The following is a 16,793-nucleotide window of genomic DNA, read 5'->3' on the forward strand; positions in this document are numbered from 1 at the left end:
AGGTGGATGTAGTGTGATATAGTGTAGGTTTGTTTAAATGTATATATATATATATATATATATATATATATATATATATATATATATATATATATATATATTTACATAATATATATAAATAAATCATTAAATGTATATATATATATATATATATGTGTGTTTAAATATAAATAAATACACACACATATACACACACACACTTCCGTTTATATATATATATACACATATACACACACACACTTCCGTTTGATCACTATTTCGTAGATTCATAATAGGTTAAAAAGGTCATTGTGGCTATTGAAATAAATACATGGTTTTGTGAATGTGACCTTTAAATAATGAATGTATATATATATATATATATGTGTGTGTGTGTGTGTGTGTACATATACATGTACATTTATGTATTTCTGCAAATTATATATATATATATATATATATATATATATATATATATATATATATATATATATATATATATATATATATATATATATAATGTGAATGTGTGTGTGTGTGAGAGAGAGAGAGAGAGAGAGAGAGAGAGAGAGAGAGAGAGAGAGAGAGGGAGAGATAAGGAATCCACCTTTGAACATATACGGTGACATAGATAGAATTGAACTTGATAAAACGACCCTCTCTTGAATTTATTAATTTTACTCCGCGAAATAGGTTCACTTGTGCAACGCTGGGGAGAGAGAGAGAGAGAGAGAGAGAGTAGGCATGCAGGTGTTTGGTTGTACGTTAAGTCACAGAAGACGATAAGGATGAGTTAAATGATAAAAAAAGTTATAAAGTTGCGTCCCGTTACTTGGCCATGAAGTGTTTTCTCCTCAGCATCAAATGATGTTACCGGTATTTTAAAATATATTTGAATTATTTTTTCTACTATGTATTAAGTTAATGCCATTGACCGTGTTGTTGTTGTAGCTGCGATTTTTATTTATACTTTTCGGTCAATTAGCTGTTTCATATATACATATAATATATGTATATATATGAATTTATATATATAATATATATAGTATATATACATATATATACAGTATATATATATCAGGTTACTTATTAGCGGTGAAATTATGACTTTATGTTTATTTCTTTATGAGAAATTTTTTTCTCTAATATGTGCGCTGAAATCTGGGACATTTAGAAAAGTTAATTTTCCTGATTGTGGGGTGTCTTTTTTATTTATTAATTTTTTTTTTTTATGTCGAGTTTTATTATTGATTTATATACCTTTTTATTTTACGTCTTACTGTAATTCGTCAAAGGTTTTTTCTCCAATCCAACGATGAAGAGTAGAAAGTAGGTGCTCCATATTGTGTATACATATATATATATATATATATATATATATATATATATATATATATATATATATATATATATATATATATTAACTTAAATACTTTAGTGCGTCAGGACCATAGCAAAGTGTTTATGTGCATTTTTGAGTTCTATAAAGGCTGAACCTCAAGTTTTTTTAGTAATGTCTTTCTGTGACTATGATTTTTTTTCGTCTGTGCATAATATTTTTTTTTCTTTATCAAAACCTACATAGGTGTTTTTATAGTGCGTAAATAGAACTTTTAGTTATATATGTAAAATATGCATAAAACATATTCTTAGCACTCAACAGTAGTGGAAAATGGTAACATAGTGTAAATAAACAAAAACAACAATAACATTCCAATTAAGTCGTCAAGCAATCATTCCCTGTTTTGCCAAATGGTAACCTAATTCAGGAATACAAAGTTCAAAAGTGGGGTTCAATTCATGCGCTTGTGATCTTTTGTACAAATCTTTTACTTCCCTGCCATATCAGAATGGAGGCCAACAAAAAAGAGAGTGGCCTCACTCGACCTCCTCCCCCACCAGGTGGTGACCTTATTCGACCTCCTCCCCCTCCAGGTGGTGGCCTGACTCGACCTCCGCCCCCTCCTGGTGGTGGCCTTACTCGACCTCCTCCCCCTCCAGGTAGTGGCCTTATTCGACCTCCTCCCCCTCCAGGTAATGGCGCTAGTGGAGGCGGAGGAGGAGGAACTGCCGACGGGACCCTAGGATCCGTAGGGAATCCTGCCCTCCCTGGCGTGAAGGGCCCTAACTCTCTGGGTAATGGCCCTCACTCTCTGCAGTACACCTCGTCCTATGGGCGTTGGAGCCCTGTGGATCGGGGATCCGGTCAGGGAGGGGGGTCCCACGCTACGAGCTTTCTTCGTCGGAACCGCATGGGCCCTCTGGGACCAACTCTAGCCATGGGCCCGCTCACTCGACAGCAAGCTCAATCCAAGCCCAAAGAACCTGACCAAGATGAGGCTTTTGTTGAGGAGTCCGGCATCAAGTTGTTCGAGTCCCGCCCTCAGACGGACGATGATGACGACCAGGATGATGATGATGATGATGACAGGGACGATGATGATGACGGCGAGGACGATCCTCTCTATGAGTTGGATGTCATGGATGACACGATTGTGGAGGAGGGAGAGGATGATGAGGAGGAAGAAGAGGCCACCTCCAAAGTAGACGACTCGACTTCCAAGAAGAAAGAGGAAGACAAGACCAGCACTGAAGTTGGGAAGGAGACTGAGAAGACCCCCTTAACAGATGCCCCAGCCAAAAACACCCCGTCCGCCTCATCGCTCCAGGAAGATGGAACAAAGGCCGAAAGAAACGGCAGCCTTAGCAGCAGCAGCTGTGGCAGCAACATTGGCGGTAGTAACATTCCTGCTACTTCCAGTGGTAATGTCGGGAGTAGGAATGTCAATGGTACCCTGACGAACAGCGCCAGTGGGAGCATTGGCGGATGCTCCGGCGGCAGCAAGAGAGATTCCTGCAGCAGTGGCAGTTCCAGAGACTCTGGGGTGGGCGAAGCCTGGTCTGCCCCAGAGCCCTTCACCCGCAACCGGCCTGGACGTCTGTCGTTGCCTACGACAAACAGACCAAGGCACCAGTTTACCATCAGGAGAGTTGCTGAAGCAGAGGCGCCTCCTCCGGCCAGGAGGACGACTGACTTCATCGACAATCGTCTGGCTGAGCTCAGAACTACAGAAGGAGCCAGTGGCAGTCGCACAGGTCACTCACTCATCTGGGTGAAGAGAGATGGTATGGTGAGTATGGCCCCCTCAGTGTTTGTCTTTTGCAAACGTGCCAAATATAGTTATTCATATGTTATTTATTGTAGGGTCGAACTTCTTGGAGCTGTCAAGGTAAGTGGAAGGTATTGTTTGTGAAAGATATTTGGGAGTTCTCGATGTTATACATAAGGCGAATCAAAATGCTCATAGTTTTGCTCTTCAAAGTTGTTCTTGACTTGATTGCAAAGTTTGCCTTTTGTATGGCTTACTTTACAGTTGTCTTAAGTACACACATTTAAGGATAATTAATCAAACAAAATAATTTATATATATATATATATATATATATATATATATATATATATATATATATATATATATATACACACACACACACACACACACACACACACACACACTAAACTAAAAGATGATCATGTCTGTCATCTTTTTGTCGGTAAGTTTATAATGGTGTCATACTGTCAGCAACATAACTAACGTAAGCGTAGTCAGTCTATGATGTCTGTTAAGTGTTCTTTCTGTAGGAACTGAATTTTCCTCATTTATTTTGTAAGAAAACAACCACCTATCTTTTCTAAAAGCTTAGGGCTATACAGTTTTAGATACTTGAAGTCCCTCTCCCATGTTAAGAAGTACTGTGTCCTTAGGTGACCTACATGAGGGTGATCACTTTTTCCCATTTGATGTCAATTGAGGAACCAGAATGTACTGAAGAAACAAAGTGGTCTCACTTAAAAGATCTAAGTAGAAGTACTGAATCAGATGCAAAATATTTCCCTGGATTTGAAGGAACATTGTTTCATGTGACTAGTTTTTATTAAACAGCTGAAGATACAAGCATTTCCAGAGAGCAGTAAAGAATTCTGTCGTGACCCTGTTTGTGTGGTTGGACACCCAGTGTCCTATACAGCTTAGAAATCTGAGGTCACCTTAAAGACCCTGTTTTTATGGTGGGACACCCGGTGGCGTTTTCCGGAGATGTAGCCGTGCACCGGGACCTTTCCCTGAAAAAAGTGGGACGTCATATCTTGAAAACTAACCATTGAATTTTCTTGAAAATAATCTCATTATATTTCCCACACCCAAATCACACTAGTGAAACCGATTTTAACCTAACATAACCTAACCTAACCTAGGGGCATGGCGAAAAAACCGGGGCTGGTGCAATACTAGCGTACATCTCAGGAATTTGCCACCCGGTGTTTTATAGAGCTTAGAACTCTGAGGTCACCTTAAAGATCCTGTTTGAATAGTGGGACATCCAGTACCTTATTGAGCATAGAAAACTAGGGCCACTGCAAAGACCCTGTTTTGATGTTTAGACACACTGTGTCCTTTAGAGCACAGAAAACTGAGGTCACCATTTACTGTTTACTGAAGGAGTAGGCACAATTGATTTGTTAAAAGAGAAACTCAAATTGTAGCATTTACCTGGCCATTACCCAGAAAACACTTGGGGCTCTGATATGGACTATGACTAATAAGTACTTGAAGGGGGATATTTCCCATAAGTTTTTCTTTTGATATTTTTACTGTCAATCAAAGGTTCCTTCAGGGTGTAAAACTAGGTAGTAATATTTTTAGTTCTTCATCCAGCTGCCCATGCAAAAAATAACTACGCTTGCTTGTGCAAGTTGATGGGAATCGTTGATTTGCTTCAAAGTCTTAATTCTTTCTTTCTTAAGTGACTTTTTTTCGTTTCTTGAAATCCACATCACACACACACACACACACACACACACACACACACACACACACACACACACACACACATATATATATATATATATATATATATATATATATGTAATTTATATAATTATATAGTGTTTGTGACTGTACCATACCAATCACCAAGACGTTGATTTGACTTCCAAATAACCCCCCACCCGTACGTTAACTAACGACCCTTTATTCATGCCATCCACGTAATAGCACCATCATCATAATCATAATGATAGAGATATCATCATGACACCGTTCGTGATCAGCATGTAGGCCTAATATCTGACTGAAGGGTTGCTGTGATGAATTATTCATCATTCATCGTTCATCGGGCATTCAGAGCAGCGGTAGACGAGCAATGCCGTTACTGTTGTTACCAAATGCAGTTCACAGCGCAGAATCTGGAGTGTGTTTGTCTTTGGTTGTTTTCTGAGCGTCGTGCGAGTTTGGTTGACTAGAGGAGTGGTTGTTGTTTGTACGTATGGTTGTGAGAATACGTCTGCTTGTGCACACACGCACACAGAACACACACACACAGACGTTGGTCGAATTTCTACTCTTAGTTTCCCTAGTTTCATACACACATACTGTGGTCTAATTTCATCTCTTAGTAGTCCTAACTTCAGACACACACACGCACACGCTGGTCTAACATCTGCTCATAGTCTTCCTAACTTCACACACGGCACACACACAAACACATACTCGTTAGTCTAATTTCTACCCTTAGTCTCCCTAACTTCCCCGAAAGAATTTACAAGCAGACCGTCTAACTAAATCACTGGTTCTTAGCCTTTTTATCACCACGTCCCCTCTCAGAGTTGGTCCTTCCCTCCATTGCCCCCTCCCCTTGCAAATATGAGTAAAATTCCCTTCCAGATTTAAAGGAAAATAAAAAAAGAGAACGGGAATGGGTTTCGAGGGATAGGAAGGGAGGTAAATAATTACAAAACATGGTAAGCCCAACGAGTCTACAAAAGTATTAGACTATAGGAAAACGGTAGTTTCCTATAGGAAACTAACGTTTTAAGGTGATACTTTTGCATTTTTTCTTAAGCTTCTGAATATTAAGTTCCTCACTCTTGTTAAGAGAATAACGAATATAATTAGAGAATTTTTTATTTTTCCCTAGGGCTCGCGTCTCCTCTGGAAATTGCTGACGCCCCCCCTAGGTTGAGAACCACTGATCTAAATTGTACTCCATACCTTACATTGCAAACTTAAAAAAAAGCAAAATTTCTGTTGTATTTTGCCTTTTTTCACCTCCGTAATCCTTTATGCCTCCGGCTGACCGTATCAGACTTTGCTGAGAGACCTGTGTTGAAAGTCAGGAGTCTAAAGATTACAATGATTCAGCCCATGCATTCTTTTTTATGCCGGAAAGTTTTCGATTCTTCTCCTTGACTTTTCTGGCGTCACTGAGGTTTTAAGATGTAACGCCAGACAATTTAGTCTGTTAAACCCATCCTTTTTTTTTTTCTTTACCTGTGATTGATGTGACCACCCCACAAGTTTTGAGACAGGTCCAAGGAAAACGAGAGAAAAAACAGAGGCGCATATTTTAGAAGAAAATGCTAATTTTGGTCACCATTATTACACCCAGATCTTCCAGGACTTTAGGGTCCAACAACCGTGCTGGCATAAGCCATCTTATCTTAACCAACCTGCTTTTCTTTGTAATTATTCCTTTTTATTTGCATAAGGAAATGCGTCGACGTTTCTTCGGCGCAATTTGGTTTTCTGTACTGCCGCCACAGCGTATAATCATTGCCACCGTAAATAGATCTATCTTTCTGTGGTCTCGGTATAATGCTGTATGAGCCGCGGCCCATGAAACTTTAACTACGGCTTGGTGGTGGCCTGTCCTGTATCGTTGCCAGAAGCACGATTATGGCTAACTTTAACCTTTAAAAAAATGAAAACTACTGAGGCTAGGGGGCTGCAATTTGGTACGTTTGATGATTTGAGGGTGGATGATCAACATACCAATTTGCAGCCCTCTGGCCTCATTAGTTTTTAAGATCTGAGGGCGGACAGACAGACAAAGCCTACACAATAATTTTTCTTTTACAGAAAACTATAACTAGCTTCCAAAAAAGCTTAAGAATGCTGGAGAAACATAGTTACCAGTATACTTCCAGTATTACTTTTTCAGAGGGTCTAAGTCGTATTCCCTATATTTTTAAACGCTATTGTTTATGGTACTAAAGCGTATGAATTCTCAACATACGTGTTGTATTTGCTCATCGGTATGACCCACGTCCTGGTGGACCCTGCCAATGAACTGTTGAGGATGGCTACTCTGTAGACAAAGAAGGGCCTTTCTTGAAGAGAATTGCAAAATCCCAGGAGTCGTCACGGTATCCAGAAAGTTGGTAAACAATGTTTGTTGATTTTGGGTCTGCTGGTTACTTTTTTGTGATGGGTGTGTTTGGTCGTTGCGTCGTTATTAGTTTTTGTCGTTGTACTTTTACACACACACACACACACACACACACACACACAGACCCATTGTAAACACCAGTTCACTGGATACTTTGGGTTGTAATGGAATTTGCCCATATCACTTCGTTCTCTTCCAAAATTTGAACCCTGCCCCTCTCACCTTAGTGAGGGGAGTCTCTCTCTCTCTCTCTCTCTCTCTCTCTCTCTCTCTCTCTCTCTCTCTCTCTCTCTCTCTCTCTCTCAGAGAGAGAATGTATAATGTTTGCTTCTTTATATTTAAGTATTTTGTTATTACTCTCTTAAAAAAAAAAAAAAGAACTGTATGTCATCAGAACAGCTTTCAGCGAATCGGTTACGTCAGCCACAAATATCAAGAATTATATTCCCGTAAATATAAGAACATCATCCCGTGCTGGCATAAGGCCAACATAACTCAACGACAACACTAACGTGCACAGTGGTAATGCAGTTGCAAGTATAGTGCTCCGACTGTCACTCGAAGATCCATAAAAATGTTTTTTCTCCTGGTAAATAAATTTGAACTTTGTGAAACAAAATGAAGTAATGATGCTTATGATGTCAGTCATTTATTTTAAAAATGCCAATTAAAGGTAATTTTAACCATATATAAGTAGTTAAGTCCCAAAATAAGTAAAAAAAAAAAAGTGAAAACTGATTTGACAACCATAAAATTATCAACAAGGTCAGGATTTTGTTTATTATTCACTTAAAGTTAAGCGAAACTAAAGACTGGAGATTTACATTTACTCATAAAAGCACTTGAAGCCATTAAGCTACTTTTTAATATTCCAACCAGACCAGGTATTGTTTTAATATTCCCGTCTGTCAAGCTTCTGTTTGATATTCCTGACGGGTTATGTCAGAAGAGTTAGGATCTCATGTAATGGTACTTACAGCTTTATAAGCATTTTAAATATTTCTCGCATATTATGAATTATTTCAAGATGGACGCATATTCATTTTTTAACAAGCCAAGATACTCGTAAAATTGTGACAAATAGAGTAAAAGAATTACGAATATGTTATATTTATTATCAGGTACCTACAGTTTTATAAACATTTTTAATGCACTTCACATATGAATTATTTAAAGACGTACTTACTGTATAATAATTTTAACCAGCCAAGATAGTCGTGAAACTGCGAAAAATAAAAGAAAAGAAATATGGGATCATGTCAGGATTAGCGAACCCAACATCTCCATGTCGAGAACAGTGAACCCAATGATATCTCCATGTAAAGAATGGCCAACCCTTTCCGGTCCAAACTCCAACTCTTTACATGGGAATAATCGGGTGCGCTGTTCTAGACAGGAACACTTCGGTGCCAGACATTTGATCCCCCCAGGGACTAGTACTAAACACGGCGAAACAGTGTAGGGCGCAATACATTTGACCCCCCCCCCCATGGCTGGTACTAAACACGGCGAAACAGTGTAGGGCGAAATACATTTGACTCCCCCCCAGGGGCTAGTACTAAACACAGCGAAACAGTGTAGGGCGAAATACATTTGACCCCCAGGGGCTAGTACTAAACACGGCGAAACAGTGTAGGGGGCTACATTTGACCCCCATGGCTGGTACTAAACACGGCGAAACGGCGAATACATTTGATTCATCTAAACACGGCGAAACAGTGATTGTTTCGCCGTGTTTTAGTACTAACCCCGGGGGGTCAAATGTATTTCGCCTCGTTTAGTACTAGCCCCTGGGCGATCAAATGTTTGATGCTGAAGTGTTCATGTCTAGAATAGCGAACGCGATTATTCCCATGTAAAGTATAACGAACCCAATAATCTTCTGACATGATCCGAAATATGAATATAACATATATTTTGGTGAAGCCTTTCGTATTTATAGGAGTCAAGCCTTTGACGAGAGTGGTGGGAATGAAAGAAAACGGACTCCTCTTGTACCCTGTCATTCATATTTGTTCATTCATTGTTTTGAAGCTGTGTTTACTTTTCTTCGTTTTGGACTTCGTTAACTTGTAGTTCATGGTTGTATCAGTTTTTTAATCATTCGAGATTTTAGCTTTTATTATAACTGACTTTAAAAAACACACACATGCACACACACATACAGACATAGGGCACGTCCTCAGAACAAGATAGATAGGGTGATTTAATATTATTGATTAGCATTAAAGTAATTATAATTTGTTACTGAAACCTGAAAGAATACAGATTTTGTATTAAGAGTGAAATCCTTGCTTAAATTTTTACATGCGGAATTACGATGTAAGAGTTTTAATGTGACGAGTTATTGGGATCTTTTTGGCGTACATTTCAGTGAATATATATATATATATATATATATATATATATATATATATATATATATATATATATATATATATATATATATGCCATAAAAATTCAATAATTATTAAAGAAAAACTTACAATGCAATTCCGCAGGCAAAGATTTAGGCAAGGATTTTGCTCTTAATATTAATGTTTATGGAGAGAGAGAGAGAGAGAGAGAGAGAGAGAGAGAGAGAGACTCTGTACTTACAAACGAAACAAGTGAAAAGTAAGCAAATTATAAAACTAATAAGCTAGAATGAGAGAGAGAGAGAGAGAGAAAGGAGAATAGTACATCAAGAACTTACCATTGCGCGGCCTCAAAGAAATGTAGAAAAGTCTGCCCATGATAACTTGCAATGCGAGCAATTGCATCATCACAGAAAACGGACTTGTCATCTGAATTGTTACAGTAACTTCAAAATATAGGCGTTACAGGACTTTCAGTGTCTTTCGCTCCACATTAGTTATATTTTTAAAAGGGACATTTTAATTGTGGTTGATTTAGTTTTTTTCTAATATACTTTTTGTAACTGTAAAAATGAAAGAGGTTTAAATTAACGACAGGCCAAGTTAGTTATCAACGACTGTTTACCATGAACTCGATAAGCTTTGTATATATGTTGAATGATAGTTTTTAAATTTAGCTTTATTTCATGCACGATTCCAAAGCCATGTTAGATATGATTTTTTTTTTATTTCGCACTAAATTAACAGTAAGACATTATATTGAATTACTGTTGATTACCATAGTAGCAAAATGAAAATTTCCAACACTGTCACTTATTCATTCTTTGAAAAACTGTTTTGGGGACAAAATACAAACGAAAGAGCGACTGTTAGTGTTATATTGACATTGTATTGTATTAATGTTATACATGCAAATGCGAAAGTTTTTCATGTATATTTTTAAGATATTATTGTGATGAAAACTTCTTAGGTATTGCCAGGATTATCTACATGGTGTCCTTAATGGTGATTACGATACTAAAAAAAAAAAAAAAAAAAAGGTGCTCCCTTACTTTGGTGGTCAAAACATGTACCGTGTTTCTTGAATATTAGTCTGGGCCAAGGTTTAAAACGTCACCAATATTTTTGATAAAGCTACGGCTCTCTGGATCTAAATCAAGGTGCCGGAAGGTCTTGTTTAAGTAAAGAAATTAGGTACGTACCGAGACGTTCATACTATATATACAGTGGTTCTCGACCCCCCCCCCTATTTATACATACATTTAGAAGGTCTGTTATAAATTATAGGAATAAAGGATTTTGTTATTAACTTCTCAAAATTTTTACTATTTTCAAACCTTTGGAGGATCCAGATTTCATTTTCTGCATAAAAAAGAGCAGCTCTTATCATTACGTTTATTTCTCTTTATGATGAAACGCTTTCTCTTTAATTAGCCAGTCAGAATGCTCTCAGGGCCATTCAGTATCATTCTCGAGGGTCCACGAATCGTTAATAATAGATAAAGAAGATCATTAAGTTTCAGTAAATACCCCTTATGCCTTTGTCCACTTGGTTGTAACCCTCCTCAATCGGCTAACTACCAGGTGTAAAATTTACAGCTAAGGTCAACAGAGGGTTGTGGGTTTTAAAGTAACGTAACTAAATCACATGTTTACATAAACAAGTCTGATCCTATGGCAACAAGTTTCCTAATAACCAATGCAACAATGTAAATCAAACTTTCTGCATTCATGGCTCATAGGTCTGCCACTCTTCTTCTGTTCTGGTTTTTTGGTTTGGTCTTTTGTCAATGATTCATGTACTTCTGGTCGTCTTATGCCCCTCTACTCCTGCTCTCTCTGTTGCTAAGATCAGAAAGGCTCTTTGCCTCTTGAGACCTCAGTTATATTAAATTCTCAAGGAATTTACAGACGAACTAGATCTTGTACTGCACTGCTACCCCATAATTGCTGATGTTTACATGTTTACAGTCATGGGAGTTTGCACTAATTCAGTTTGTGCTATGAACTGTCGCCATGTCAATTCTCTTTAGCCTTTTACTCTACCTCTACTCCTGTTTCCTTTCTTCTATCTTGCTGTTCAACCTCTTAAAGTGTTACTTCAAAGTGTACCTGTTGGGTTTTCTCCCAGTGCCCTTTAGAGCCTTGTACTTCATTTATTTTCTTTTCTGGTCCTCCCTATCTTGCTGTCCAACCACTCCAACTCCCTTCATTCAGTGTCTTATACCTACGATTCTAAACTCCATATTCAGTTCTAGGTTACTCTCTACTGTTGCTCACAATTCGTCCCTAGTTTGACGAATTGGCATCAACCATTTTTTCCCCATTCTGAGAAAATGGACTCCAGAGATTTTGATATTATTCAGAGCCTCTAATTAGCCCATCTTTTGAGGACATTTGATTTGAAAATGTGACGCTGAAGTTTTGACATCTTACAGAGTATCAGAGATTGACAGAGAGTATACCCGAGTGAGGATCCCATAATTCAGGCAAGTTCAGTGACTTGTAGGCAATCTGCATATTTTTTTGTGCACGCTGACATCTAGTTCGTTAGTTTAATTTGAGGCAAATGTTATTTTTATCTCCGGGCAACATTTCCCTTAATGTGTAGGTAACATGCTGTTCTGGAGACAGAATGTTGAATGTTTATTAATTAGATATCGGAATATTTCTCTTGCATTTGGGCACTCATTCTTCAGCTCACTTGTTTGACAGGTTTGCATAAACCGCGAATAGCTACCTGCTCAGAATTCTCACACCAGCCTCTAAGCAACATTGTGGTCTAACTTGTTTTGATTTTTTTTTAGGTAGTCAAAGAGGTTTTCCCCAGTTGTTGCGTTGGCAACGAAAATATGTACATTTAGGGTGTAAATTAAATGTGGAAGCAGTATCGATACAAATATTTTGAATGAAATTACTGCATTTAAAAAAGCTGCAGGTCTAAAGCTTAGTGGTGTCCTGGTCTAAGACTGCCTTTAATTGGCGGAAACGGCCCTTCTGGTATAATCAAGTCACTTTTTGCGACGAAATCGTTTAAGAAGACCTATAAGTCTACTTCCAAGACTGCATAGGGTTACTAAAGCACAAGATGAAGAAGTTGGAGAGCTAATTGCGGTTAGACCGGAGAAACTATTAAAAAAAAAAAAAAAAATTAACTGGGAGACAGAGGGAGCTCGAAGCATCATTAGCCCAGCATAGAGTGTGTTGCTTGCACAGGGCTGTCTGATCAAACCTTCTCTCTCTCTCTCTCTCTCATGCACAAAACCTTTAAATTGATTTGGTTAAGTGACTCATTTATTTTGCCCTTGTACTCCCAGGCCTTGGAATTGTCTCTGGGCTTCTATCTTACTGATAACTTTTTACTACGACCTTGCATTTATCAAGAGTCTATCATTTTATCAATTTATTTTCTTTGCACGATTTTGGCATCCCGTTATTTATGTAGGCTATGTGTGTGTGTGTGTGTTGGTAGATTAATTGGTGGTTATAAATGAAGAGCAAGTGGAAGGTGTCTAGATGTCTGCATGTTTAATAGCAATTAAGAAAGATTGAAAGATAAAAAAGTGATAAGGTGTACACACACACACACGCATATATATATAATATGTATATATGCATATATATGTAATTATTTATATTTGTATATATATATGTATATATATACATATATATACATGTATACCTGATCACTTTTTATATGTATATATAATAATAATAATAATAATAATAATAATAATAATAATAATAATAATAATAATAATAATAATAATAAAAGGAGCCCATAAAAACGCCAGAAGAGGCTCCTTTTATTAGATGGAAAAATTCTGTTTTAACAGATATTTCAGTCATATATATATATATATATATATATATATATATATATATATATATATATATATATATATATATATATATATACATATGCATGTATATGACTGTGAAGTATTTTCTGTTAAAACAGAATTCCATCTAATAAAAGGGCCCATTTTGGCGTTTTTATGCTCTTTATATATATATATATATATATATATATATATATATATATATATATATATATATATATATATATATATATATATATATATATATATATATATATATGATAATAATAAACTCACTTATATTCCTCAACTGCCCGGGGCTGAATGCTGGTTATCCGTGCACTGATAAAACCCATTAGCGATATTGAGAGAAGTAAAATTGCGTGTGCTCAAAGATTATCACAGCTTCTCATGCCACGATTATAATTCATATTTCTTCATCTCTCTCTGGCTCGCTCTGGTCAAGTTGAAGAGAGATAAGATGGAGAAGAGACACCTTATCTCGATCATTCTAGGCCACTCTCACCCTTGACCCCCTCCTGACCAAGGTCATCGGTGTTACGTAAAAGAAACTTTTTGAAAGATGAAGACATTCACTTTCTTGGGTTTGTGAATGGCGTGTGGTATGAAGTTTCAGTCTGGGGTTGATTTTTATCTGGGGAACGGTTGGAAATGGCGTTTTCCGGTTAGCTGCAGTGCCACTGAACACGGCCGCGTGTTCAGGCACTAACGAAACAGCAGCAGCGAGCGAGTGCTGGTGGCACCCACCCCTCTCAGTCAATATGGCGGAGGTATCGATTCTCTCTTCTTCTTCTTCTTCTTACGCTCCCTGGTCCGCCTCCTCTTTCACTTGCCTGCCTGCCTGCCTGCCTGCTTGCTTGCTGCTGCCCGCTTACTTACTGCCTTTCTCGCCTCGCCACCACCTGCTTTTCAGCAGAGAGAGCAGTGCAAGCAGAGGAAACTTAGAAAAACAAAAATATTTCCGAAATGCATTTCAGGTCGCGTTGAGGCATTTTTCAAAAAAAAAAAAAAAAAAAAAAAGGGGGTTTGTTTGTGCGTACGGCATCTTTTCTCGTCTCCTCTCTCTGCTATTCACGGCTGCCGTGTGTGGTGTGGCTTGTTCTTGGTATACGTCCACCTATAACCTACCCTGGGCTGTAAGAGAGAGTTTGTACGTATGTCCGTGCGTTTTCCCCAACGTAAACCACCCCCCCTCCCTCCCCCTCTCTCGCTCTCTCTCTCTCGGACAGACGTACCAACCGCCGAAGAGGCACACTTATCCCGAGTCGCTAATGCCCCACTCGGCGAGGCATGTTGGCGCCTCCGACGACCATCTTTAGACCGAAATTTCGAAGGGGAATCCGTCTTACTCAGACGGGGACTCGGTTAAAAATTAAACCGTCGATTTGACTGGGACTGTTGTAGAGAGAGAGAGAAGCGGGGTAGGGGGTGGGGATGGGAAGTAGTACCACCAGAAATCCCGAACCGAACGCCAGTTCAGTTGGGTCGTCTTTTATTTGTACGTAGGTGTAGGTTCGTGCGTGTTTTCCGAGTGTGCTCAGTGGGTGACTACAGCGAACCTGGGGGCTTCGCTCCCCCTCGACACTTTAGTTGCTTTTTACCCTTTCGTCCGTTTTCGTCAATTTTAAACCGTCACGGGCGAGCTTTGGCCATTGATCGAACGTCGCCTTCTCTTCTCATGGCTGCTGACGGTGGAATAGAAAAAAAAATGAGCCAGTAACTCCTAATTTGATAATATGCCTGTGAAAGAGCTTGCTTAGAAACTGTTCCTCCCTCTCCCTCTCCCTCTTTCTCTCTCTCTGTGGCTTGAAGTCATGGAGTATAGCATCTGTGCGGATGTGTTGGTGGAGGAGGCGGTGTTGGTGGTGGTGAAATGGTGGTGGTGGTACCGTAGTGGTGGAGGTCTTCTAGGGGGGGCGCCACTCCGCCTGTATCAGTCAGCTGGTCGCCAGTAGCCCGAATTTCTTGTCCCTCTGCCCCGAACGCGTGTCGTCTTCTTCTTCCTCTTCTTCTTGTTCTTCTGCAGGAAAGGGCGCCCTTCCTCCCTTCCTTTTTCGTTCGATCCTCCTCGCCCACCAGTCGTTGCAGCACCTGAAGGAGAAGGAGAAGAGTTGTGTGACTGATGACCGTTGGTGGAAGCAGCGGCAGAGCAGCAGCACAGGCTTCGCCGCAAGTGTCGACACAGAGACCATTTTGAGACCGAGACCATTTTGAGGAAGGTGTCGTCGCTTGACGCATATCGCCGCTCTCGTGTTTATAATTTGTGAAGAGTGCCAGCAACAGCAGACAGCAGGAGGAGGAAAGTGGCGGAGGAGAGAGGGAGAGTGTGAGAGTGAGAGTGACGACGACGACGGACAGAGAGTGTGTGAGTGTGAGAGAGAGAAGTAGGTGGTAGTACTAGTAGGAGCTGTGTGTGTGTGTGTGTGTGTGTCTCTCTCAATCAAACACACACACAGTCGCTCACGCTCTCTCCTCCATGTCGAAGCAGGAGCAGGAGCAGTAGCGAACGTTTTAATCTGCGTCGGCGACACCAAGCACACCCAGAGAGACACACACAAGCAGAGAGAGACCTCGGAAGGGAGGCAGCAAAAATGGTGACCTAGTCCCTTCTCGCACAAGATCCGGGGGGGAGAGAGAGAGTGTTTATAAGCGCCATTGAGGTGTCTTATATTGTTTTGTGTTTGAGGGCCCCATTTGGTTTTGTGTTTGTGGTTTGTGGTACGTGCCCCTTTTTGGGGGGTTGGAAAAAGCTAAATACCGAGGTAGTAGTTGTTGTTTAGTGCCGAGAAGGAAAAAGGGTTATTGCCCAAGTCCCTGAAGAAGGCGCTGTTGATTCTCGGGGCCCAGCAGGAAAGAAAACATGTCGGGCGCAGGAGGTCGCTACAACATCGGTCGGTTTTTCGTGACCACCCAGCAGACCGACCACCACGACCTCCATCCGTCGAAGGGCCCAAGGAACAAGCACGGAGGGTCAAAGAGGGTCAAGAAGTATGGCATGCCCTTATCTTACCCGGAACCCACGATACACGAGGAGACTTCGCCCAATGACACCGAGGTAAATAATATAACCCCTGAATTTGTTTAGTCAGTAATGACTCACACCGTAGGCAGAGAGGGGCACAGTCTCGTTTTTCGTTGACGTAGTGGTTAAATGAGTCTATTTCCCCTCCCCTCACACTATTTCTTTGTGTTTATCACCATTTTCCACTTCTTTAATCCTCCCCATTCGATTTGTAATCTCCCAAGCACCCGATTATTCTGAATCTCGAACCTCACTAGGTCTAACGATTGACGTCAGGTTATTTTCTTCTTTGTGTTATCGTCATTTGTTATCTGACCTCGAGTCGCAGATTGCGACCCTTTCCAATGCCCTTTGGTAGATGCTTTG

The 16,793-nt window shown here is 39.6% G+C and overlaps 1 protein-coding gene across 19 annotated transcripts in view; it reads left to right on the forward strand.

Moving 5' to 3' along the window:
• The window catches only part of SNF4Agamma (SNF4/AMP-activated protein kinase gamma subunit), a 394,547-nt gene that overhangs the window by 118,613 nt on the left and 259,141 nt on the right, over positions 1 to 16,793 (forward strand). For 18 of the 19 annotated variants that reach the window (XM_067083360.1, XM_067083346.1, XM_067083349.1 and 15 more), the window contains exon 2: positions 1,565 to 3,110. The exons of the other annotated variant lie outside the window; for it this stretch is intronic. In XM_067083360.1, the coding sequence (XP_066939461.1) occupies positions 1,830 to 3,110 (1,281 nt within the window). In that variant the 5' untranslated portion in view covers positions 1,565 to 1,829. The remainder of the gene's footprint in view (positions 1 to 1,564; positions 3,111 to 16,793) is intronic. 19 annotated transcript variants of the gene reach the window in all.

This window comes from Macrobrachium rosenbergii, chromosome 40, assembly GCF_040412425.1.
Source record: "Macrobrachium rosenbergii isolate ZJJX-2024 chromosome 40, ASM4041242v1, whole genome shotgun sequence".
In the NCBI taxonomy this organism is placed as follows: Eukaryota; Metazoa; Arthropoda; class Malacostraca; order Decapoda; family Palaemonidae; genus Macrobrachium; species Macrobrachium rosenbergii.